Below are 24,559 nucleotides of genomic sequence, written 5' to 3'. Positions count from 1 at the left end.
AGAAATGAAAGATATGTTACTAAGCTCAGTAAATCTTGTGGACTTCATGTCTGAAAAGCGAGGAGAAAAAGTTACACCATTAGAACAGAGAGGGCTGGCCGAGTATCCTGGACAGCCTGTGGGTTTGGGGATACATTCCTTATGAAAAATAGACCTAGAGGAAAGGCAAGCAGGGTTAGGGGCCACACATACTAAACCTGTTCTCCCTTTTGGGGTAAAAAGCTTGACTTTAATGAACTTCACAGACCAGGGCAAGGTTTTCCATGCTATAATGTATTTGCAGAGAAAGGGTGAAATGATGGAAGAAATGGAGGCATACTGATTTCTGTAGATTTTTTTTTTTAAGTACCGGGGCTGGGAATTGAACCCCAGACCTAGTGTGTGGGAAGTCAGCGCTCAGCCACTTAGCCACATTGGCTCTCCTGAATTGTTTTCTTTAATTTGTTTGCTGTTTGTCCTTTTGTTTTTAGGAGGCTCTGGGGACTGAATCTGGGATCTCCCGTGTGGGAAGCAGGTGCTCAACTGCTTGAGCCACATCCGCTCCCTCTGTAGATTTTCTGAAGTTGATTTTAGTAACCCCCTATATATTCTGCCATGCTCCTGAATCCCAAAGGGGCTATGCAGGAAGCCCTTACCCTAAGCTCTGAGGGTGCTCAGGATGTCTCCTCAGAGTTCTGAGGGCTTTAAATGAGGGTGCACATCAAGAAAATGAATCCGAGTCCAGCTACTTATGTAGATTATCTGTAGTCTAAACTGAGTTAAAAGGCTATGCTTAATGAAGTGGGGACATGGAGAACCAATATTTGTTAACATCTATTACGTTGTGAAGTTGAAATATAATAATAAAAATAGTGAATACAAATAATATTTACTATATGAACTGTGTTGATCCATGTATATTACTATATTTATATATATTAAATCATTGAATATTTACAACCACCATTTTATAGATGGGGAAACTGAGGCACCAAACATTTAAGTAACTTGATCATTTATAAATGTCAGCCCTGGGGCTCAAACCTTGACATCTGAAGCCAGATGGCTACTGGGTATCACAAGCCTCTGTGTGGGGTGGGGTGGGGGTAGGAGAGGGATTTATTATCATTTTTATGTTTCAGATGAGGAAAGATTCACAGACATAATGTAACTTGCTGATAACTGATAGGGCCAGGCTGCAAACCCAGGACAATAAGACCTATGTTCTTTCACCTATGTCACACCTTTAGCCTTAGATTAGTTGCTACTATTTAATAAAAGCCTACTCTGGGCCAGGTGATGGGAAGTTTACAGAAGAAATACAGGGGTTGAGATGGCTAGCTAGATACATTACTGCTAACCTTTACAACATCCACTATGATCTTCAGTTTGCAGATGAGGAAACAGAAACTCAGAAAACATGCACCTTGGCCAGACTAATTGGCACTACTTTTGAGAGCTAGTGGTCTCACATTTTGGCCAGTTGTCCTCTCATCAGAGTCTGTCCTTTTCATGAAGTCAGTGATAAGGAGGGGTTGGGAGTGGGTAGTTAAATTTTTCTTTTACTCTGAGGCCTCAGAACTGTTATACGTCCGTAGTAAAAAGCCCAGCCCTGGAGAAACAGTGAGCGCAGTACTGTGAAAGTATGTCCATGCCGAGTAGCCGGAGTGAAACCGTCCTGGTGACCTGGGAACGCTGACAACGGCTTCAGGGAAAGTCGTGTTGCAAGGCCACGGTCACTCTGGTTCTGCGTCGCAGTGTTCGTCAGGTTGGGCGCAGCCGTCACTGCAGATTGAGAAGGGTCTGTGCCTTATTCATATGCATCATACAGAAGAGACTCTCAGCATATGGTGGTTTAGACGAGTTTAAGTTTTCAAAAGCAACTGAAAGTAGAGCCATTAACGTCGCCTCTGGACCCTCGAAACTGCAGGAAACAGGCCTGCATGAGCCTGAAATGGCATCGATTTTGTTGAAACTCCAAACCTTGCAGTGACCCTCCTGCTGCTAGAAACTGTCGGCAGTGGTTCTCACACCAGCTACATCGGCACCCCTGGGGATTGGGGGAAACGCAAATTCTTGGGTTCCAACCCAGACCTATGGAATCAGACACTCAAACGCTCCCATGTGCTGACGTCTGAAAACGACTTCACTAGGAAAATAAAATTAAACCGCAGTTCCTAGAATGTCTCCTCTATGTTGTCCTATTACTTCTTTTTCTCACTCATTATACTCCTGTGGTGGAGAGAGGGTTTGAGAACCCCTCCCTCTTTCACTTTCTGTCACACTTTGTAATGGCTCTACGTTGGGTTTGAGAAAAAAGACTGTTTTGTGTGAATACGTATTTGTTTTTGTCGGTGTATATATAGTTAGATACCTCTGTATTTCTTCCGTAAACTTCCTAAGGTGATTGCAGCTGAGTGTAAACTGGTGGCTGAGCTCGTTTCCAGAGGAAAGATGTCCTCTCTGATCCTATGGTAGGAAGCCACAGCAGGAAGTTCAGAGGCCACGAAGCCAGTGTGTGTGTGCATGTGTGTTGTCTCACGTTGGGCTCGGCACCAGGGATGGAGGGTGGGTACTGGACACCCCACCCTGGTGGAAGAACGGATGGATGGGACGTCCTGTCATTTCCCCTATCATGCCTCTGCCCAGTAAGAGGATGGAAACTTTGAAGGAGGCATCCAAAGTTGGGACCGCTTCCTGGGCCACTTTCCTCCTTGGAGTGCAGTTGGGGTGTCTTATTGACAGGCACCCCAGGCCTGATCTGAAATCATTACAGGACTCTTCCCATCACCAAAGCAAATTAATAGCGAGCCAGCACAAAGCAATTAAATTGTGTCTCTTGCCGCAACACCACACTTCCCTTAGTCTTTTGAGTCTATAAGGGTTATGGGAGGGCAGAGAAAGAGCAAAAGCCCTAAATAACCAACCAGAATGCGTTGTATATTTTTACTTTCAGTGCCTCCCTGTCTAATCTCGGGGTAAAATGAAGCTGCTAAAAAGGAAAATGTTAGAAAATGCATTTTGGAACTTGGAAATTCAAACACTAAATCAGTGTTCTGACAAAGACTTAGAGAAGATTGGGGGTTAGTGGATAAATATCGAGTAAAAAAGGTAGCATTTTAGAAATGCCAGTGAGTTGGTCTGCTATTGGGGCATACTATCTTGCAGACAGTTCAGAAATGTCCTTGTTCACTTCCTTCTTGTTCCTTCCCGTATGTGCACCCCGAGCCCATATTCTTGGAATCTGTGTGACTGATAGAATAACACCCAGATTCACTACTTGGAGAGTCTTCCTCTAAGAAGTCTGAATAATGGCAAAGAACACCCTCTTTCCTTGGGTTTTATTTTGTTCCTTTCACCTTGACATTCCTCTGCTAGACGCTCTAAATTGCTCCTCACATATAATTGTCTCTAAATGTTGCTTCCTCAGCCCTAAAACAAAGCAAATCTGCCTCCTAACAAGGAGCACACGCTGTTATTAAGACCCTCTCATCAACCACCTCTCCCTCCAAATGCTCTGTCTTACCTGCTGGGTCAGGACCCTTTCCCTTCGCTGACCCAGTCAGCCATCCCAAAATGCTTGACGTTCCCAATTAGGACCAGGCTCATTTATTTCTTTGCGCTGTTATCTAGGAAGTCCACACCTTCTTTGCTACCTGGAGAACTCCTACTCAACCTTAAGAGCCTCCTCTGTGGAGCCTTCCCCACCACTTTCCGCGGGGAGGTTAGTCTCTCTTTAGGTTCCCTTAGAACTTTGTACATTCACTTGTAAAAACAAAACAAAAAAAACAAACAAAAAGAAACCTTTCATGTCTGTTAGGATGCATTCAGCTGCAAGTAACAGAAATCCTGATGAAAGAGACTTAAGCGATAAGGATATCTCTCATTACTGGAAGTCCAGGGAAGAGCAGTCTTCAGCGATGGTTGCGTCAGCAGCCTTCTGATGTCATCAAGGAGGCAGGTTCCTTCCTTTGCTCTGCTCTGCTATTCTCGGCACTGACCCCATCATCAGGCCGGCAGCGATGGCTACGGCAGTTCCCGGAGTCCCAACCAGGCCCTGTGATATCTAGAAGAAGAAGAGAGCTCACCTTTCCTATGTCTCTCACTTAAGATGTCAAAACTGTTTTGAGAAGCTTTCCATTATTTCCTATTTTCCAGAGTTGGGTCACATATCCATTCCAGAAGCAACTATCAGCAAGGGGAATGGGAACATCCCTGCAGCTGGGATTCAGTCAGTCACTCTGACCACTTGCCTGTGTGGGGGGGTGGGTGGATAGCTGAGCAGGGCTTTGTTAGGTCAAAGTGGGGATGGATGCTAGGGTGCCATCTACAGTGTCTGATACATTTATTCGGCTGAAATACGATATTACATAATGTTGTATAGTTTAAAGATTTGTCTTCTTGTTTTAGGGAAGTGACCGTGAGTCATTTACCTAGCTTATGCTCAGTAGCCACTCAGTGCATGGGGATTGAATGAGTTACAAAATTCACTTCTATAATCTTCATGTCTTATCTACATTTGCTTTAGCCTCCTAAATTCTCTCCAATATCATGCCAACATTTAAATATATACCTTTGTGCAGTCCAATTAGATATGTGTGTATAATCAGGTTTACAGTGTTGTGCACCTTCAGGGGGACACCATTCCTACAGAAATAGAATATGAAGGGAATGCCCTGGAGTTGTGCAATACAATGTGGGACAGTGTGATTGTGTATAAACAAAAATGTCATTTTGAACATAGCCAAAGAGATGTGAACACTTTTGTGTTTTAAATTAATTCTGTTATCTGTTTCATTAAAGGTACATTTTCTGCAAATAAATCCCTCTAAGGAAAATGCCTCAGCCCCTTTAGGAAAATACTTCAGCATCATGTAAAATAACCCTTGACAAGATGTGAGGGGAAGTGGTTATGAAATTCAGTTTTAATGTATTAAAAGACGTAGGAAACACTAACCAATGGAGGCTGTACTTTTTTCTTACTGGAAATCAGGATAGCAGCTTGGGCAGGAGGATAAGGGCTGGGAGGATGAAGGTATTTAAATATTCTAGGGATGGGACCATATTTTACTCATTTTTATAGCGTGCATAAGTCCTAGAGCTATGCCTTACCTGTCTGTGACATGAAAGCAGAATGATCCAAAACTTCTTCAAAAATGAAGCCTAATATATTGCCAAAATCAATTAGTAGGAAAATGAAATAATATTGACAGGTTTAAAGATTAGAAATAGGATACATAATAATTTGGAAAACTAAAATAAAGTAAAAAATAAATTGGGGTATTGAAAAATGAAAAATATAAAACTTTGTTTTTGGTGTTTTGCCTTTCATCACAGTAATTGGTATTGCCCTGCATGTATGGTGGCAAGGCAATCTCTTCCATTCCTTTCTCAGTGTCGACATCCTTTTTTTTTAATTTTTAATTTTGTCTTCTAAAAGTTTTAGATCACAGTAAAGTCACATATACATTATAGGGGACTCCCATATACCCAACATCAAACCCTTCTTCCCTTCCCCAGCAATGATCTTTTTACATATGGATGTTATATTTGCTATAGTTGATGTACAGATATTGAAACATAGCTACTAACCATGAGTCCATTATGGCTTACATTATGGTTTATATTTTAGACTGTACACTTTTCTAAATTTTTGCTTATATTATGGTTTACATTATGGTTTACATTTTAGACTATACACCTTTATAAATTTTTGGTGATATTTAACATAGCTTATATCCATCGTTGCATGATCTTGTGGAACACTTCTGTTAACCCTGGTGACCCCCTCTTCTTCTATCATATTCCTCTCTGCCCCTCCCCTCATGGTCCACCGTGACAGCCAAGCTTCTGCTTGAAGGACAAGATTCATAGATACTTACAAGGTTCAACTATGGGAGGGGAGGTGCACTGGTGTGGGGTGTCATTGATGGGGGATGCATAGTTCAGAGGGATTTCTCCAGGGCATGCATATAGGGTATATAGATATGTTTGGATGTTCTTTGGATATTGTCATAGTGGGTAGAGTTACACATGACAACAGAGGGAATGCTGAGTTCGCATCCTGGGGAGCTCTGTCTCATTCCCCAGTGGAACAGCAACAATCCCCCAAGTCCAAGGACAAAGGCCAGTGAAGAAGGATGGTCCAATGATGGGCCCTTGATACTGACAACTATGCTTATGAGCCTGTGTGCTTGAAATTTCAACTAGGCCTAAAGCTGTAGGGTGCCTAAGCCACTCTCTAAGTCAAACTCAGCATGTAAATGCATTATCTTCCCCCCAGCATGGGACATGACTCCTGGGGATGAGCCTCCCTGGTGCCAAGGGTGACACAACTAGAAAAAGACCTTGAATAAAAGGGGGAAATGGTAAAGACAATGAGTTTATATGGCTAAGAGACTTCAAAATGATTCAGGTCATCAGAGGGGTCACGCTTATGCTCGTCTCAGCAGGATCCCAGAGACAGCCAAAGTAGATACAACCTCAGGTACTGGTGCTCCTGAAGGCTACAGAGACGACGAGTTCAGTGCCTTGCTAGTGGGCTCTACTTTGGAATTTGTGTTCCTGATCGTGATGGAGTTGGACTCAGATGTGTCCTCTGTACACATGCCTCTACTGTCACTTTTACTGAACCCGTAATTGGTGCTGGGGTTTGTGAATGCTCAGGAGACTTGAATCTCTGGACTGCTCATGTGCCGGTGAGGCCCTAAGCCTCAGCAGAGTCCCAACACCTACTCTCCAGTTTGATAAATTTACTCAGGTCAGCTGATGGGGAGGTGAGAATGGTCACCACCACACCAGGAAACTGAGAGTGTCCACAACTATAATCACAAGAATCACATCCATCAGCCATGTGGGTTCTAAGCCCCCTCTCGATTTAGAGGTAGAGTGGACATCGCCATCCCAGGGTCCACAGGATGGAGGAATATAATATATATTGGAGTAGACTTGCTGGTATTCTACTATAGAACTATTGTGACTCTAGCAATGGAAGAAATTTTATCATTGGTGTGGAGACAATGGCCATGGGAGTTGCTGAGGGCAGGGAGAGGGAAGAAGAGATGTGACATGGGGCATTTTTGGGACTTGGAGTTGTCCTGAATGTTATTGCAGGGACAGATGCAGGACATTGTATATCCTGCTATAACCCACAGGATGGACTGGGGGAGAGTGTGAACTACAATGTAAACTATGGTCCATGTGGTGTGGCAGTGCTCCAGGTGTATTCACCAAATGCAATGATTGTGCCTTACTTATGAAAGGGGGTGTGATGTGGGAGGAGTGGGGTATATAGGAACTTCATGTTTTTTAATGTAACATTTTGTGTGATCTATTTTTTTTTTTAAAGACAATTTTAAAAAATGTCAAATTGAAAAAAAAGCAGAATGAGTCATGGGTAATGAAGTGAAAGCCAGTCCAGAAGACAAGGTGCATTTCGAGATGCTCCTTTGTTTGGGTGCTCCTATGTGTCCTCCTTCTTCTCTCCCTCTTTCCTTCGCTCACGATCCTCATGGCGTCAGCTCTGGGACAAGCTGTACTGAAAGCTTTGACAGGACATTAACATCATCATATGTGGTGTGACGTCTTAACATACAGGCACTTTAAAATGGTTGTAACTGACAAACTACATAAACTCGGAGGATCTTTTTCTTCTTAACTCTGAGAGGTTGTGGACTTGGAGAAAGTTGGGTTAAATATCAGCCCTCAGTATTGGACTTTCCTAGAGGAAAAGAGATGAAGTATAGCACATAGTCTGCCTGGTGGGGGAGACACAGCCGAGACCCTCAAAGCAACGCTGAACCATATAAGACTTTATAAAATTGGGCCCTAAAGTGCGCAGTTCATGCTGTAAGAACTCAAAAGATGAGGGAGCTCGGTGAGCACAGGCTCCATCAGAGCAGGTATCTTGGAGGAGGTGGCATCTGGGGTGGACCTTGCAGGACCGTGAGTGCTTTGGGGATGAAGTCTGTTGCCCAAGCTCTATGAGAGCTTGTATGCTGCTGGAGAGGGGCCCAGGACAACTGGCAGGCTCAGGGCCCTCAGCGGCAGAGCAGGCCCGCCCTGCTGCTGCCCCATTCGCCCAGATGCTCAGGCTTGCAGGGGCAGGGCATGCATCTGGGCCCAGGGCTGTGCGCACGTGTGCTGGGTGGCCCCCCCCTTTTGCTGGGGCGGTCTGCCTCCTTTTCTTCCCCAACAGAGTAGGGTCCTGGTTTCATGGTTTCCCAGTGGGTGTGGGGGTTTCAGGCTGGTAAACCCTGGCAGCCAGTCACCTTCCCTTGATTGTCCTTTCCCATCCTGTATCTTTGTTTAGGTGTGTGAACAAAAAGACAAAAACAAAAACCTCTCATTAGCATTTTCTTCCTGCTAGCAATCCTGCTTTATCTGACACCTACTTATACAATATTGTGCTTGAGTGCATTCACTCAACACCTCCTATCTTTGTCAGCATATGGCGAAAGCACAGAGTGGACATTTTGGCTATTAAAAAAAAAAAAGCATTAGGATGCTGTAGGGATAGGTGTCTGGCCTCTGACAAATATGAATTTTCAAGTTGCTACTGCTCCAGCAGGGGTGCCCCGACGGTAGAGGCTTTGTGTTTACTTCTTGTTTCATTTGTCCATCAGGTGTGCTGGGAGCCTGGGGTTTCCCCGCCCGCCCTTATGCTCTGTCCACCAAGGCATTGATGCCTCTCAACCCCTGGGGTTGGGGGGAAAGCAGGGCCAGAGCCTGGCTAGTCTGGGCATTTGTGTCCTCTGAGAAGCAAATGCCAGGAAGAGATGAGCGGTGCAGGAGATTTATGGGGGGAAATTCCCTTGAAGGAAAATGGGGAGGGAGCTGAGGAGGGTAGGAGAGCTATCAGAGCTTGACGCAGAGCCAGCCCCTGTGGAAAGAAGGAAGGCAGGCAGGCTGCGTGGGAAAAGTCTTAGACTGCAGTGCATTTCTAAGAAAGGTTTGCAAGGAGGGTGGGTGTCCTTGGGTCAAAGTTGCCCATCAGAGGAGCCCCGTCTCCTAACCTCAGTATCTGTGCTAAGCTCCATCGCTTTATCATTGGCTGGGAGCAGCTGGTGGGACACCTCAGGGCACATGTGACAGATTCTGGGGCACAGAGACCCCCCCGTCAGCCAGTGGCATTCTTCACAATGGGAGATCTGACAGGTGCCATTTCATGGCCAACATATCTGGCCACCACTGGCCCCAAGCAGCTTCTTCTGTTTTATCCATGGGACTCTTCTAGAAGGCTGGGGACCAGTGCTGGTGTGAGGGGTCAGTCGGGGCCATTTAGGTTTGGAGGACGTGTATGAATTTAATTTAACCTTGGGGACCAGGAGGTACGAGGCTCTTCCTCTTGTGACGAATCCTCCTTTTTCCTTGACTGGACCCACATGGCTGACTAAAGTGCTTTTGCGTCTGCCAGTTCAGTGGATCCTCCCAATTCAGGTATCCCCCAGAGTCCCTCATAGCCTCCTGGCTTGGGAAGTGATGTGGGGACAGTTTGTTTACTTCTTGTTGTTCATTGAAAGCACCTTGCCGAACTAAGTGGCTTATCCGCTTATTATAAGTTTGTTGTAATTGGAATTTCAGAGGAAATAAGTAATGGGTTTGTTCGGTTCAGGCCCCATCCAGATGGCATCTTAAGTTTCCCTTCCCTTTATATCCCACCTGAGTAGAAAACAGGTTACAGCCTCGTTCATGGTACTTGGTGGAAACGAATCTGTCCTAGGTGGTGAGTGCTGGAAGAGCGACGCGGTGGCACAGCCGCCCTAACCACCTGGTGTGCAGGCGCTGGGCCTTCCCTTCTCTTTCCTCACTGAGTTTTTAGTAGTTGGTTTGACTCCGGGGTGTGGAAGGTTGCTCCCTGTTCGGTGCGAAATCAAGCCTTGGAGGACTGCTATTAGCCATCATTTATCTTGGTCGTAAAGGTGAGGCTAGACAGCACTTTAACTAAAATGGAGAAGTGGACGAAAATCTGAAGCAGGAATAAGTAATGTGAAAGTACTTGAGTTTAAAAACCGTGTTTTTATTCTCACTTCTCGCTCTATAAATAGTTCTCCACATTGTTGTCAAAATGATAGTTCTTATATGAAAATGTGATAGTTTTACTCTCCTGCCTAAAATCTTTTAATAGTTCTCCATTGTCATTGTGTTTAAAATCAAAACTTCTTAGCATGACAGAGGAGCCTCTTTAGGACCCCTCTCCTCCCTTTCCCTCCTTCTTTCTCTCACTCCCTCTCTCCTTCCTCTCCTTCCTCTACCACACAGAGCTTGCCAGTTGTTACAGCACGTGCCATGTATTATAATTGTTTATCAGTCCTGTAGGGCTGGGACTTTTTAATTATTTTTAAAATCTATCGGAGTCTGGCACAAAATACATACCTAAAATATTGTATTAATAATGAAAGGTTATTAGGTGACTAGATTCACTGTAGAGTAGTGAAACCTCCACATTGGATCTTTAAAGAGTGAACCGTGGGTTATCCTAAAATGATACATCCATCCTCATTTAAAATTGAAGCATGTTTAGAGCTGAAGGTCCTTTGCTGCTAGTTAATAAATCCATAGTATTAAAAGAGTCCCCCGTTAATCAGGTTATAACGTTTATAAACCTGAAAAGTCATGGGTTGTCACTCAGGTTCCCCTCTTCACTTAAAGGAATGTTGTATCCTTAGAATGCATTTGTCTGCAGGTAAAGAGAAACCTGATTAAAAATTGTTTGAAAAATTAGAGACTGTATCATATCATGTAACAAGAAGCCTAGAAATAGGGTCGTAGCAGGGTGGGTTGATCCGGTGGCTCAGTGCTGTCATCCAGGACCCGGGTTCTATCTGTGCCGTGGTCCTACCATCCTCAGTGTATTGGCTTTGACCTTGGGCTGGATCCCCTCAGGGTCACAAGATACCTGACAGTAAATCTGCAGAAACCTATTGCTTTGATCAGGTTCTGAGGAGAAGAGCAAGCAAACCTTCCCTCTCCCTCCAGCCCTTGAAAATAGGTGCTTCCTTATAGTCAGAAAGGTTTAATTTAGGTCCTGTGCTGTTCTGCAAACCAGAAACATTCTCCAGGGGAATTCCATACCCTGATGATTAAACTATTCCATATCTGTCACAGTAGCAAGGGTTTTTTAAAGAATTTGGATGCGTGGACAACATGGGTACTCTTCAGTCCAAAACTTGTAGGTCCATTAGAAGGGGAAAGAAGGGACTATATAACAGGAATTTAAATAATATCCACTGTAAATGTTTTAACATTAAATGTAAATAATATATAATATAAATATAAGTATAAATATTTATGTTATACTTAATGTTTATCTATTGAATTGATATCTATGGAAGAGTGAACAATTTTCTAAGCTGGGCAATGACTCAGGTCTTTCTACTGCCACATCAACAGGTTCCAAATCATATATTTAAAAGCATCCAATATGGAATATTGCAGATTGCTTTTCTCCAGTGCAATGATTTATTCTTTATTTTAGGCCTCATAATGGGATTAATTTTACGATATGCTACAGCACCAACTGATATTGAAAGTGGAACTGTCTATGATTGCGGGAAACTGGCCTTCAGTCCATCAACTCTGCTGGTTAATATCACTGACCAAGTTTATGAATATAAATACAAAAGAGAAATAAGCCAACACAATATCAGTCCCCACCAAGGCAACGCTATCCTGGAAAAGGTAAGGATCCTATTTGGTCATATTCTTTTGTTTTCCTGTATAAATAATTGCATCATTTATGAACCTCTATCTGGAAGGCTTGCAAATACATATATATGTCCTTTCCCAATGCTGCACTGTTGGTGCAACTTAGTTAACGATGGAGTGGACATCTTGAATTATGCTCTTCTTGTAAGCTCATTAGTGTATATTTTTTCCTAGAACTTGGAAAATAAAAGGTTTTTTAAACATAATTGTTTTGCAAACTATACTTATATTGGTTCAAAAGAGAATGACTCAGCTGACTCTGCTTTTGTGGTACTTGATTCAGGTGTTCACTTTGTGTTTTAAGTGCCAGTGAATATATTGCCAGCTGACTGCTGGGTTCAGATCCCCCTTGAGCCAAAGGCGAAATGGAAGGGAATGAAAAAATTTTCACCTGCAAACCTTGATCTAAGATGACGAGCTTTTGGCTGCCAGCACAAAACCCTGGCCACGTGGCTGTTTGTAAATACACAGGACACAGGCACACTATCTGGACAGTTTTTGACTCCATAGGTTTAGTTAGAAAAAGAAAACTTGTGCAGTTAAGCACGTTTAAAACATAATTTTATTATTGAAATTTGTGAACTGCCTCAGTTATTGAAAGGAAGCCTTCCTTCTGACCTGAGGACCCTGGAGCAGAAACAGATGAATTCACCTCTTGTGGAGCCTTGGGTCATTCTTGGAGTGAGTTTTTGCTTAAGGGAAAGGTTTTCCAAGACTTTTTCACAGAGTCTGGTACATGCTAAGAATGAGATTGTCATACGACTCATTTCAGATTCTTTTGGGTCAGGTCTAAGAACTTCCTTGTTATTATGGAGGCAAATTTTCTCACTTGCATCACATAGGGATTTAGTTTTCCATTTTGAGTGGTTTGGGGCAGAATGGTTGGTACTTGGTCTTCCATGGTTTCCTCATTCAAAATTCTTTGGGTAATTTATAGCCATCGTTTCCACATTATCTTCCACCAGCACATTTATAGATGAACTTCCTTCTAGCACTTGGTGAGGGCTCAGGAAAGTCAAATTAGTTACAATATTAGCCTAAGTCATACTTGGTTAAGAAAGTGAATTGAAGCACACAAAAAGGCAAATTTAAAATGTATGTCTGAAATAAATAGGAGCAACTTCTGAATCTTCTGCTGCTTTGGATTAACTCTTCCATTTGATCCTTTCTGTTACATGGATAATAAAAAAAAGTATCTGTCCCGAAATAAATAATTTTTAAAATGACCTTGTAAGCAATATGGGATTTTAACTTAGAACACACATGTCAGTTTCACCTTCGGTTATAGATTAGGGAGTATTTCTCTTCCCCCTCTTAACCCATTTGTATTTGCATTTCTAAGCAGCACTATTTCTCCAAAGAGGTAGACACTCAAGGATGCTGATAATTATCCCCCTTTCTTCTTCTAACGGTTTTGTTCTCTAACAAGATTGCCAAAAAATACCTCATCAGAAATTTTGTTATTGTATTACTGACATACTGATCGATGCCTTCATCAGCAGCTGAAGTCAAGTATTTGCTTTTGAAAAATTAAGGTGAGAAAGAGAATATGTCTCCGTTTTTCAGGGGGTAGGTCATGAGATTGGGGGTAGATTATGAGATAAGTACATGAAAGCTTTAATAGACCTTGATTGGCTCAAGTTTATTCTAGATAAACTCCTAAATCATGTGACTCATTAGGTCATAATTAGCTTAATTGCTCCGACTATCCAGTATTGGCAATAGTTGTCTCAGAGCTCAGAGTGAAACCTCCCCCTGGGGTGGTGGTGGGGAGGTAGGGGTATTATTGATGCACTCACCATATTAGAAGACTTACTAATAGTTTTATTTTAGTATTATTTTTGAAATTTGTGAACTGCTTCTATTTATTGGAAGGAAAGGATACTGCTTATAAATGATCAGAGTGTCTCAATTCACATTTATTACTTATATGCCAAAGTTGGAGACCCAGTTGGTCTGCAAAAATGAACAGCTCATAGCTAGTCTACTTCATTATTGGAAATTCTCCACTGCATGCAGCTACTCCTATCAGCCAGTCGATACGTGTCAGATAAAAAGGATTCCAAACACGGGCCCATTCATTGGAAGGTCCATGGGGAGGTAACATGGACTAATGGGGAAAACATCCAGGTTCCTGACAGATTTGCCATATGCCCTGAATATGTTTCTTAAACTTAATCCCCAACTTTCTTGGTTGACAAGTAAGGAAATTAAAACCTAGCTTGTATGGTTGTTCTAATGTTTAAATGAAATAATTTAGATAAAGTGCCTGACTACTATCTAGTTCTAGTACTACTGGCACTGCCACTCCTCTAATAATACTGCTACCATTGCTATTAACAGGTGTTTGAATGTTTAATATGTACCAGGGATTAGTGAAATGTCTTTTTGATTTATTCATTCATTTAGCATCCATGTTGGGAGATAAGACCAATGTATGCTGTAAGCCTATAGATAATTCAGTCCTAAATTGTGTCATATAAAACATCATAGGGAAGTTGTCACAGATACCCTGTCTTGTTAGGTAGACTTCCTGGAGGAGGTGGTGCTTGAGAAGGTCTTTAAAGGGTAGATGTGGTTTGGCTAGGCAGAAGGAAATGAGCTCAAAAAGTTCACCACGACAGGATGGATGGGTGGAGGGGGGAGACTGCAGTGTGTGGTATCTGGGTGAGAAGGGGTGAGGGCCTCATGGAAGGCCCAAGTGCTTTGAATCAACAGAAATTCCTAGAATTATATGAATAGTGTGAAGAGAAGAGAAGAATCTAAGAAGATTGCATGGTTCAAGCCTGGTTGGGGCATATGGGGATCCCAGGATAGAGGTAAGGGAGGGAAAGATTTGGGTAGGGGTGGGCAATAATATATATATAGGGATCTGTATATCTGTATATAGGGATCCCCTAAATTAGAGAAAGAAAGAGATCTGACCTGATTACATTGAACCCAGTCTTTTCATAGATAAGTGAAAACAAGAACTTAGGCACTGACGTTGTTTTAAGTGAGTGGCTCCCAAACTTGTCTACACTTGGGAATCACTTCAGGAGTCCCAAAAAAATCTTTTTTTTTTTAAGATTTATTTATTTATTTAATTCTCCCCCTCCCCCGGTTGTCTGTTCTCGGTGTCTATTTGCTGCGTCTTGTTTCTTTGTCCGCTTCTGTTGTCATCAGCGGCACGGGAAGTGTGGGCGGCGCCATTCCTGGGCAGGCTGCACTTTCTTTCGCGCTGGGCGGCTCTCCTTACGGGGCGCACTCCTTGCGCGTGGGGCTCCCCTATGCGGGGGACACCCCTGCGTGGCAGGGCACTCCTTGCGCACATCAGCACTGCGCATGGGCCAGCTCCACACGGGTCAAGGAGGCCCGGGGTTTGAACCGTGGACCTCCCATGTGGTCGACGGACACCCTAACCACTGGGCCAAGTCCGTTTCCCCCCAAAAAATCTTGATGTCTATGTTGCAGCCCCAGGATTTGTGATTGCATTGGTTTGGGGTGTGGCCTGAACTTTGCAATGTCTAGAAGATTCCCAAGTGATTTTAATGTGCAGACAAGTTTGGGAACCACTGGTTGAAGTCCTGCTCAGAGTATAGGTGAAAATGGAGAGGAGATGCCACTTTTTATGCTTCTTCCCTCACTCCTGATGCTGTAGGTCTCCCTGCCCCCTTAATTTTGTTCCTTCAACATGCCCAACTACTTTTTTTTTCTTCCAGACCTCTTCACATACCATTTTCTTTGCCTAAAATGTTTTTATTCCTTCCCTTCAAATATCAAGTTCCTTTACATCCCTAGAATCTTGGCTTGAAACACCGCCTCTTCAGAGAAGCCCTGCCTCTTCTCTTTTCTCACACTTTATGTTGGTTTTCTTTCTTTTAATAACACTGAACACCATCTAAAATTCTGTATGTATTTGATTGCTTGTTTACTATCTTTCTCAGATTGTTTATTGTCCAGTAGACTGTGAACTTCCAAGGGCAAGGACCATGCCTTTTTTACTGACCCATGTATCTCCAAATATGGTGCCTGATACATAATATGCACTAAATAAATTATTAGTGCATGAATGAATGAATGAATGAATGAGTGAAAAAAATGAGAGTTTGGTAGAGCACATGTGGTTAGAGAAATATACAGTACTTGAAAATTATCCTCAAGGAGATGGTGGCATATTGAGTTATGTACCCCAGAGAAAATGTGTTATTCTCAATCCGTATTCCTGTGTGTGTGAACCTATTGTAAGTAGGACCTCTTGAAGATGTTATTTTTAGTCAAGTTGTGGTCTATCTGGAGGAGAGTTGGTCTTAATTCAGATTACTTGAGGCCTTATGAAGAGGACCCAGAAGTCACAGACGACAGAGCAGAGAGGACGTCGCCATGTGACGGAGGCAAAAATGCAAGCCCGGGAAGCCTGAGTATTGCTGGCAGCCAGCACTAGAATGCTAGAGATTTTCAGATCAAAGCGAGCCTTGCTGATTATGTTGACTTTGGACTTCTGCTAGCCTCAAATCTTTGAACCAATAAATTCTTGTTGTTGAAGTCAAACTATTCTGTGATATTTGTCTGAGCACTTAGTCAAACTATGGCACAAGGAATAGAATTGTAATGTCCTGGATGCTTCATGCTGGAAGAAACCTGAAATGTTATCTAATCTTAGATGTGCACATATAGAAAAGAAATTCATTTTCAGAGAAATTGCACGGTGGATCCAGGGTCCCACTACTTGTCTGAACTGTAGCCCTTGACCCTCAGTCATGAGTAGTTTATTATATGTCATGTCACTGAAAGGTTCCCCAAGAGCTATATGGACAGAATAGCATAGGATGACTAGGGCTGAGGTTTGGGAATTTCACAGTTAGATGGACAGGAGATGAGGGCCACGGCTGAAAAAGGAAGGAGGATGATCAGAGCTCTAGGAAGAGGTTCAATAAATGGAGCGGAGGAAGCCTGCAGTGTGACCCCACTGTGTCCTTTTCCTTTGTGGTACATTTTAAAGGGAGTCATTGAATTTGTTTCTAAAAGTAACAAGATCGAGAGAAAGAGTTTTACTCTCAGTGAGAAGAATGTTGTTTAGAGACTTGGATGAAATTCTTGACTTCAGGGTTGGGAGAGGCTGGAATGATATCCCGTGCTGTGTAATCTCTTGGACGATTTTGTAAGAGCACGTGTATTTCTGGGATAGTTAGGCTTTGACAGGCCTGGAAACACAACTGGTCCTGATGGCACCATAAGCTCCTTCCAATATACTTCCAAGTATAAAACTGGAAAATACGGCAATTGTTGGCATTTATATAAGCAGCAGTGTACTGTGCTTCCATGCCATACAAAAACATAATATTTCAGAAAGAAACATATGTCAGGCTTGTTTTTTTCAGTGCTCGATGCAGATAAAAGTGTAGAAGAGAAAAAATATTTTCACTTAAAGGTTGATGAAAACAGTGTTCTTTTATATAATATGAGCATATGATGAACTCAAAACAACCTTTTGAGAGGATAAAATTAGAATGTATTGCTCTGTATCCAGTCAGTGTTTCTAACATCCCTTGTTAAATTGTTCTGTAGATCCTTATACAGCTTTATCTAGTTTTAACCTCTTGGGGCCTGTTTTCTATTACACAATGGCTTTAAAAACATTATCATGTAATATTCAGGAATATCAAAATGTCTACTAAGGCTTTCTAAACTTCACTTCAAAGGGAAGTACAAGCTTGCTTTTGAAGAGCAGGTGCTAAAAGGACTTTCTCCATCACTCATTCATTTAGTCCTTCACGTTCTTTCAACAAATGAACCGAGTACCATCCGCAGAGCACTAGACTCTGATTCTGAAATAAAACATGGTCTCAAGGATCACCAAATGATGGGGGAACAGAATATTTAAATAAACGAATAGATAACCTTTCAAGGTAGGCCTCAAAGGAGTGAATCAAGCATTGCTGGCACTCCAAAGAGGACAATGTTCTTTCTCGTTCAGGGTGATAGGGAAATATCAAAGGGTAGTGGGTTGAATGGAAAAGCCAGTAGGACTCTGGTGGTGTTGGTTTGTGTGTTGCATGGGACTCGGAGAGGCATTCCAGGCTGAGGGGAAGGCATGAAGTGGGAGGTGGGAAAGAGGTAAAGAATATTCAGGAAAAGGAAAGCATGGTGAAACGTCGAAGATCAGTGAAACAGGGGTGGGAATAAGGACTGAGCTAGGTGACAGAAGCTCCTGGGTGTCAGTTGAGTAATGCCCACTCTTTTTGTAGTCATTGGGAAGAATTTTTTAGTGTAATGTGGGCAAAAAGAAAAGGGATAGGTAGGCTGCCATATATAGGTGAGAGAGTGAAAGCAGGGAGACAGATGGAGCCGAGCTTGGATGGTATCCAAGGGGCAGATGGAAGAGAAAGGAGGAAGAAAGAACTCTGTAGGGCTTGGACCAACTTGGCAGGTTAAGAAAAGGCAGGAAAGCTTACTTTGCCAACCTAGCCTTGTGGATTTGCGGAACAGTGGTGGGGCAGAAATGAGGAAGAAGAAATCAGAGGGGGAACACACAAGTATGGTTTAAAACAGATGCATGAATTAATCAATTTATCCCATCATTAATTTATCCATCATTGATTTGACACATTATGTTTTTGCTATATTGCATTTACAGGGTCAACAGGCCATTTGACTGGAAAGGTCTTGCAGACCCAGCAAATTTTGAAAAATCTGTCAGCACAGTTAAATTTATACTTCCTATCATAAATAAATCAGTTGACAGTACTCTAAAGAGGCAAAGGAAACAACCCAGTGAAAATTTTGCCAACTCTTCACTTCCTGTGAAACAAGTGACACTATCACTTGGTAAGGGAAGTTATTTTGGAATAAGTTACACTGTTGGGTAATCTGTCCTATCTGTTTTTTCAATAAAGAGAATTTCCAGCTACAAGTAGGTCAATGGTCCTATTATCAATTTTGCATAATACTATGCATTTTAGATATATCTTAAGGAAGCCCTTATAAAAACAACATATCATGTGACTTTTTAATTAATTTTTTATTTTATTTTTAAAGAAGTTTTAGATTATGTATGTGTTACCTAAAAAATATAAGGGATTCCCATATGTCCCACTTCCTCCCCCTCCCACCCTTTCCCACATTAACAACATCCTTCATTAGTGTGGTACATTTGTTACAATTGATGAACACATATTGAAGAATTGCTACTAACCTTGGACTACAGTTTACATTATAGTTTATACTCTATACAATTTTGTAGGTTATGACAAAATATATAATGGCCTGTATCTGTCATTGCAGTGTTGTGCAGGACAATTCCAATGTCCTAAAAATGCCCCCATATTACACCTATTCTTCCCTCTCCCTCACCTCAGAACCTCTGGTGGCCACCGTCTTTATATTAATGATAAAAGTTCTTCCATTTCTAGAATAATATTAAGTCTATAGTAGAACGATAAGACATCTACTTTAGTCCACTCTTCATTCCCCAATCTTGAGAATTTTGGAATGGTGATACCCACTCTGCTTCTAACTGAGAGGGGGTTTACATGACTTCTTAAAATAATTTCGTTTGCAGCATTAAAACATTAATATCCTTGTTTCTCTCTCACTGTCCAACTTTTCCAAATGGTAATGTGGGCTTTTTCTTTTTTTAATTTTGGCATTTTGTGGTTCAGAGTTTTAATTCTAATGTTTTATTTGTAAACTAATTTTTGCTCTTTGCAAAAATCCCTTTCCTTGATTATTCTGACTGAAGAGACCAGAGAGCACAGCTCTTCTGGTAATACGAACAACTTGATCAGAGACAGTCATTGCACTATGAAATAAATGTGTGCAGTTAACATTGAGACACTCTTGGGGAGGATAAAGAAAGGACTGGAAAGAAATTTTCTTTAAGACTTTTTTAGACACACTGAGAGAAAGCAAGCATCATGAGGCTAAATCAGCATTTGAGGTTTGGAGAAAGATCTGTAAGATGTTATCAATTATTTTTTCACTCTACAGAGAAAGGGCTCCATGATTTGTATCTGTTTCTCATGACAAGTCTTGGTTTTTATCACAGAAGATGGTCCTGGCAAACTCAAACACGGCAGGAGAAGGGTGTTTAAATAGACTTAGCTGCTTTCATCCTAACCTTTAGTTAAGAAAGAAATTTTTAATAAAGAATAAAGTGAATAAATAAAATTTGTTATCTATCTTCTACCATTGTGCTACTTTCTTCACAGAAAGTTGGCCTGAGAGATAATTTTAGAAATTTCCCAAGATTTTCAAGACTTTAAATATTCCATTAGGTTTTTATTTAGTCATTGACTGATATGGATTCTATTAATTCATTTAGTCATTTGATAAATCGTTATTTCCTGGGCATTTGCTATATGCCAGACTTCTTTGCTTAAGGTGCTGCAAGTAAAGCAGTGAACAAAAAGTCTCTGTCCTCATGGAGCTAAAGGAGAGATAAAGAATTAAGAAATTAGCATAGACTTGTGTTGTCTAATGTCCTCAAGACAAGTGCTATGAAGAAAAGTTAGCAAAATGGGAGACTGGAGAGCAAAGGGAATTTAGATGTGCCCATCAGAGAAAGGAGCCACTGAGGAAGTATATCTTGAGCCATGACATGAATGAACTTGGGACTGAGTCATGAAGAGATCTGCAAGAAGGAAATTTCAAAGCAGAGGGAAGACTAAAGAACATTAAGTACCCATTCCTTGCTGGAAGTCATTTGTTTTTCCTTGCCAAATCTTTGCTAACTTATTCATCAAGTTTTCCAAGATCATTTTGCCTATACCAAAAGTCTTAGAAAAATTATATTAGTTGAGGTAGAGAATGGTGGAGAAGAAGAGAGAAGCCAAGATGTAAGGGGAAGTGAAAAGCATGAAGACAACAGGAGTACCCTGCCCCGAGGGCAGACAGACTCCAGTGGAGAGGGGTGGGCTCCTTTGCAGACTTGCCTTCAGGGTGCACAGCCCAGACACCAGAGTTGTTCTAACCTGTAACCCTGAGCATCCCAAACAGCTAGATTAAAATGAATTACCCTAAACAATGTTCTTTCTCCAAATACATTTGGGAGAGTTTGGGTTAAGTCCCTGCCACCTGGAATGCTGTTTGGTTTTTCCAGAGGACTACAGTGGGTACCATTCTGAAACTCTTCTGAAACCTGGATAGATGACTTTCTTCTTCGCAGATCGTCACTCAGAACTCATGTTCTGAGGAAACAGGCCTCTGGAACATTTATTTGGGGCAGGAATTGCTCCAACCAGCTGTCCAGTTTTATTACTTACTGGGGAAAAAACTAGCTACTCAAAACAATGTAAAGGGTATTGGTGACAGTGGTCTCTTGGAGAGCACAGATTTGAGCTGATGTCTCCCACACTCACCCTTGGTTTAGAAAGGATGGGGCAGAAGGGAATCATGCAAAAGGGTATGGGTAGGTTTCAGGCTAGGGCTCTTTATAACAAGATATAATTTGGTAAGAAGAGAGGAGCTATGGCAGTGACAGGAATGGCTTCTCAGAAGGATTCCTGGCTTCAAGCCCCAAGAAACTTCTAAGACCACCATGGGGAGAAACAAATGGGATACACATCCCACCTCCCCATCACCCCTGACTCCTGACTGTTGCCTCGTCTTGGTCCATCTTAGGTCTCTAAGAACATGATGGTGATTCTTTGTCCTTTGTAGCTTTGGCCATGTGCAAAAACCCAGGATTCCATCCATCCATCCAACATCCACCCATCCATCCAACATCCACCCATCCATCCATTACACATCCATCCATCCATCCATCCACCCACCCATCCAGTTGCCTCTTTCCTGAAGGGACTTAATGTGGTAGCACAGATACCTTGCCTAAGAATGCCCAGAAGCCACTGCGGCAGAGCACCCCATAGATGAGTGCTCCAGGATGCTGTATACCTGCCACCCATTTAGGTATCAGAGAACAGGTTTCCACAGCTGTTTTTTAGATGAAATAGATGGCTATTCTTTCAACTTCCCTAGCCCACTCAGTTCAATAATCATATTGGGTTCTCATGTTCCAGGAGAGGCTGATCTTTAAAATGTGTGACTCATGCCTTGTTATAGGATCCTATATTCGTTGTTTATTAATAAGCCCAATATTTATTAGACATTGTGCCAGAACAAAGTGTTCCATGTGAGTGACCTTTCCAAAAATCAGTTATTCCAAATCCCAAGGTATTATCCCCTTAAGCATCACACTCATGTGGTGGGGAACTGGTGTTTATGAAGCAGCATCATGTAGTGGTCGGAGGTCCACACTGCAGTCATAGTACCTGGGTTCAAATGCCAGGTCTGTCTTTAACCTGCTGAACATGCAGGGTATGACTTAACCCTCTGCCTTCATTTCCTCAAATGAGGTAATTCTAGTACCAAAAATAGCCTCTTTTAAAAATAAAAAAATACTTTCAAACATATTTTCTAATGTTAGGACTAAATGGGATAATTCATGTAAAAGCTAATATGTCAGCATGTAACAAGTTCTCAGTAAATATTAGCTGTTATTACTGAATACTAGCAAACTGCTCTGCACTTTATTTAAAACAGTGACTGCCAGACTTTTGATTATGCCCCTTATTAGTGAAATATTGTTGATCATAGGCACCTAATGTATAGCTTTCTGCTTAAAATGAGACATTTTTAAGTACTACTGTACTAATATTATGTACATTATGAAGCAGATATCAAACTAGACATTTTTAAAGGACAGGATAAAAGTAAAATATCAAACAATGTTCCTGTGTTTTCTTTGCACACCTGAGTGGATGGTCTTGTTCACTCCCTAAAATATGTGTACGTCATTTCGGAGATTGTCTTAGGTTTCCATCTGCCAAAACAAATACCATACAATGGGTTGGCTTGAACGAGGGCATTTATTGGCTCACCGTTGTGAGGCCAGGAGAAGTCAAAACTGAGGTGTCAGCAGGGAGATGCTTTCCCCCCAAAGACTGTGGCGTTTTGAGGTGGGCTGCTGGTGATCCTTGGGTCCTTGACTTTGCTGTCACGTGGCAAAACCCATGGCAAGGCCTTCTCCTTTCTCCGCTGGGTCCTGTTGCCTTCCAGCTTCTTGCTCTTCCCATGCCTTCTCTCCCGTGGCCAATGCCCTTTGTTTATGAGGACATCAGCCACACTAGATTAAGGCCCACCCACATTCCATTTGGGCACACCTTAGCTATTCACATCTTCACAGTCCTGTTTACAAAGGGTTCCCACCCCCTGGTGGAGGGGTGGGGACCTGAACGTGCCTTTTGTGGGGAACATGATTCAATTCCCAACAGAAACCAATATAGTGTCTTTTGTTTTGTTAAAATTTTGTTTTAACTATTTCTTAGCTCTTTCTTTTAAAATGCCACTCTTCTCTGAGATCTTAAGGACTGTGTTCTGAGTCTAAGTGGTTCCATATGCACATGGGCACTCAGCCTGTGCTCTTGATGTCTTGAGGGGCTGATTCAGGTTGCTGGGACTCTTGTTCCCATCACGTGACCCGCCACTGCTATACTCCAGTATCATTTTCACATCTCCCAAATCCACAGCTTCTTAACCCCATGTGTTACTCTCCCTCCATATCTTAGCCAAGTTGTGAGTTAATATTTTTATCTATGGTGTTTTGATTACAGTCCATCTCCTCACTGAACTGCAGGCCCAGGAGGGCAAGGGCTAGATCTATTTTGGGTTCACAGGTCTTACCGGTGCATGGCAGGGTGAGTGGCTCAGGGTCCTTGTTCTGTGGATCCCGATGAATTAATGATGTACCATGGCGTCGTTCTCTTCTAGTGAACTGCTGTTTCTCACTGCCAGCATGCCCTGTCCGGTCTTACCTGCTGGCTATTTTAAACCCAAATATTGATCACAGATCTCTCCTCAGAGAGAAGTGCATGGGCCCTGGGGTGTTTGCTTGCTATGCAGAGGCCTCCGATTGCTAGCAGTGACAACTGCAATGTCTACAATTGAACAGGTGTAACATTTACAATAAGGAACAGGTAAGCCAGTTTCCCACAACATTTCCACCTTTTTGTTTTTGCAAAGTCTACAGAGCTGACATTCCACTGATTAACAAAGCTTCCTGCATGATATTTTCACTTTTAGGTTTGAACAATACTCATTTTCTCAATATATTCAGTCCCAAGATTGTTCAAACTTAAAACAAGAGATTTACATCAAGGTACATATATATATCACTTAAAAGTTCATCAAATTACTTAAGTACACAATATGTTTCATTATTAAAGTCAAGCATTTTATGCATAATCCATAACTACCGTAGATTATACAACAACAAACAATAAGACTTCCGACTAGCAGACATTTAATGAATAGACTTTCATTTCTCATGGGCTTAAAATGCCCAACAGGCAAGGCTATATAGGGCAGTACTCGGTATTAGTGCCGGCCACATCCAATTCACAGGCTAAGTCATTACAGACTCCATTATACGAGAAAACATTGTATTTATCAATTCCAGCAGAGAATATAGTTTTGTCTTACCCAAACATTTAAGAATTTGATTGAGCAGCAGGGACCTTACAGTTTGTCCCAATTGTTTGTCTCTTCCAGGCCCTTAAAATACCATTGTCTCTGATGTTTCTTAGTAGGGTCACTGCCACAGGTTTCTTCTATGCAACCAGATTCATTGTCATCAGGCCAGGGCAGAAAGCCCTGAAGAACTGCAAAAGTCCATTGCTGACCTTTTCACACAGTTTTTGTACTTTTTGTATTCATTCAGGCTTGTTTTATTTTTACAAAACACATCTCACTGAATGCTACCACAATACTTTTACAACTTGCTATATGCATACTAGTTCTGTCCTGCATATCTCCACATTAACCTTTTATTTTAGGGCAAAATACACCTTATAACATTTTGGTTAGCATTCCCTCAAACTTTTTACCTTTTTCAATA

The 24,559-nt window shown here is 42.0% G+C and overlaps 1 protein-coding gene across 2 annotated transcripts in view; it reads left to right on the top strand.

The window, feature by feature from the left end:
- Positions 1 to 24,559, top strand: part of SLC9A9 (solute carrier family 9 member A9) — a 615,414-nt gene that overhangs the window by 5,291 nt on the left and 585,564 nt on the right. For both annotated transcript variants that reach the window (XM_058295117.2, XM_058295118.2), the window contains exon 2: positions 11,456 to 11,658. In XM_058295117.2, the coding sequence (XP_058151100.1) occupies positions 11,456 to 11,658 (203 nt within the window). The remainder of the gene's footprint in view (positions 1 to 11,455; positions 11,659 to 24,559) is intronic.

The sequence above is a fragment of the Dasypus novemcinctus genome, chromosome 4, assembly GCF_030445035.2.
Source record: "Dasypus novemcinctus isolate mDasNov1 chromosome 4, mDasNov1.1.hap2, whole genome shotgun sequence".
NCBI lineage: Eukaryota > Metazoa > Chordata > Mammalia > Cingulata > Dasypodidae > Dasypus > Dasypus novemcinctus.
Note: the sequence above shows the minus strand (reverse complement) of the source record. Positions and strands in the feature narration are given on the sequence as shown.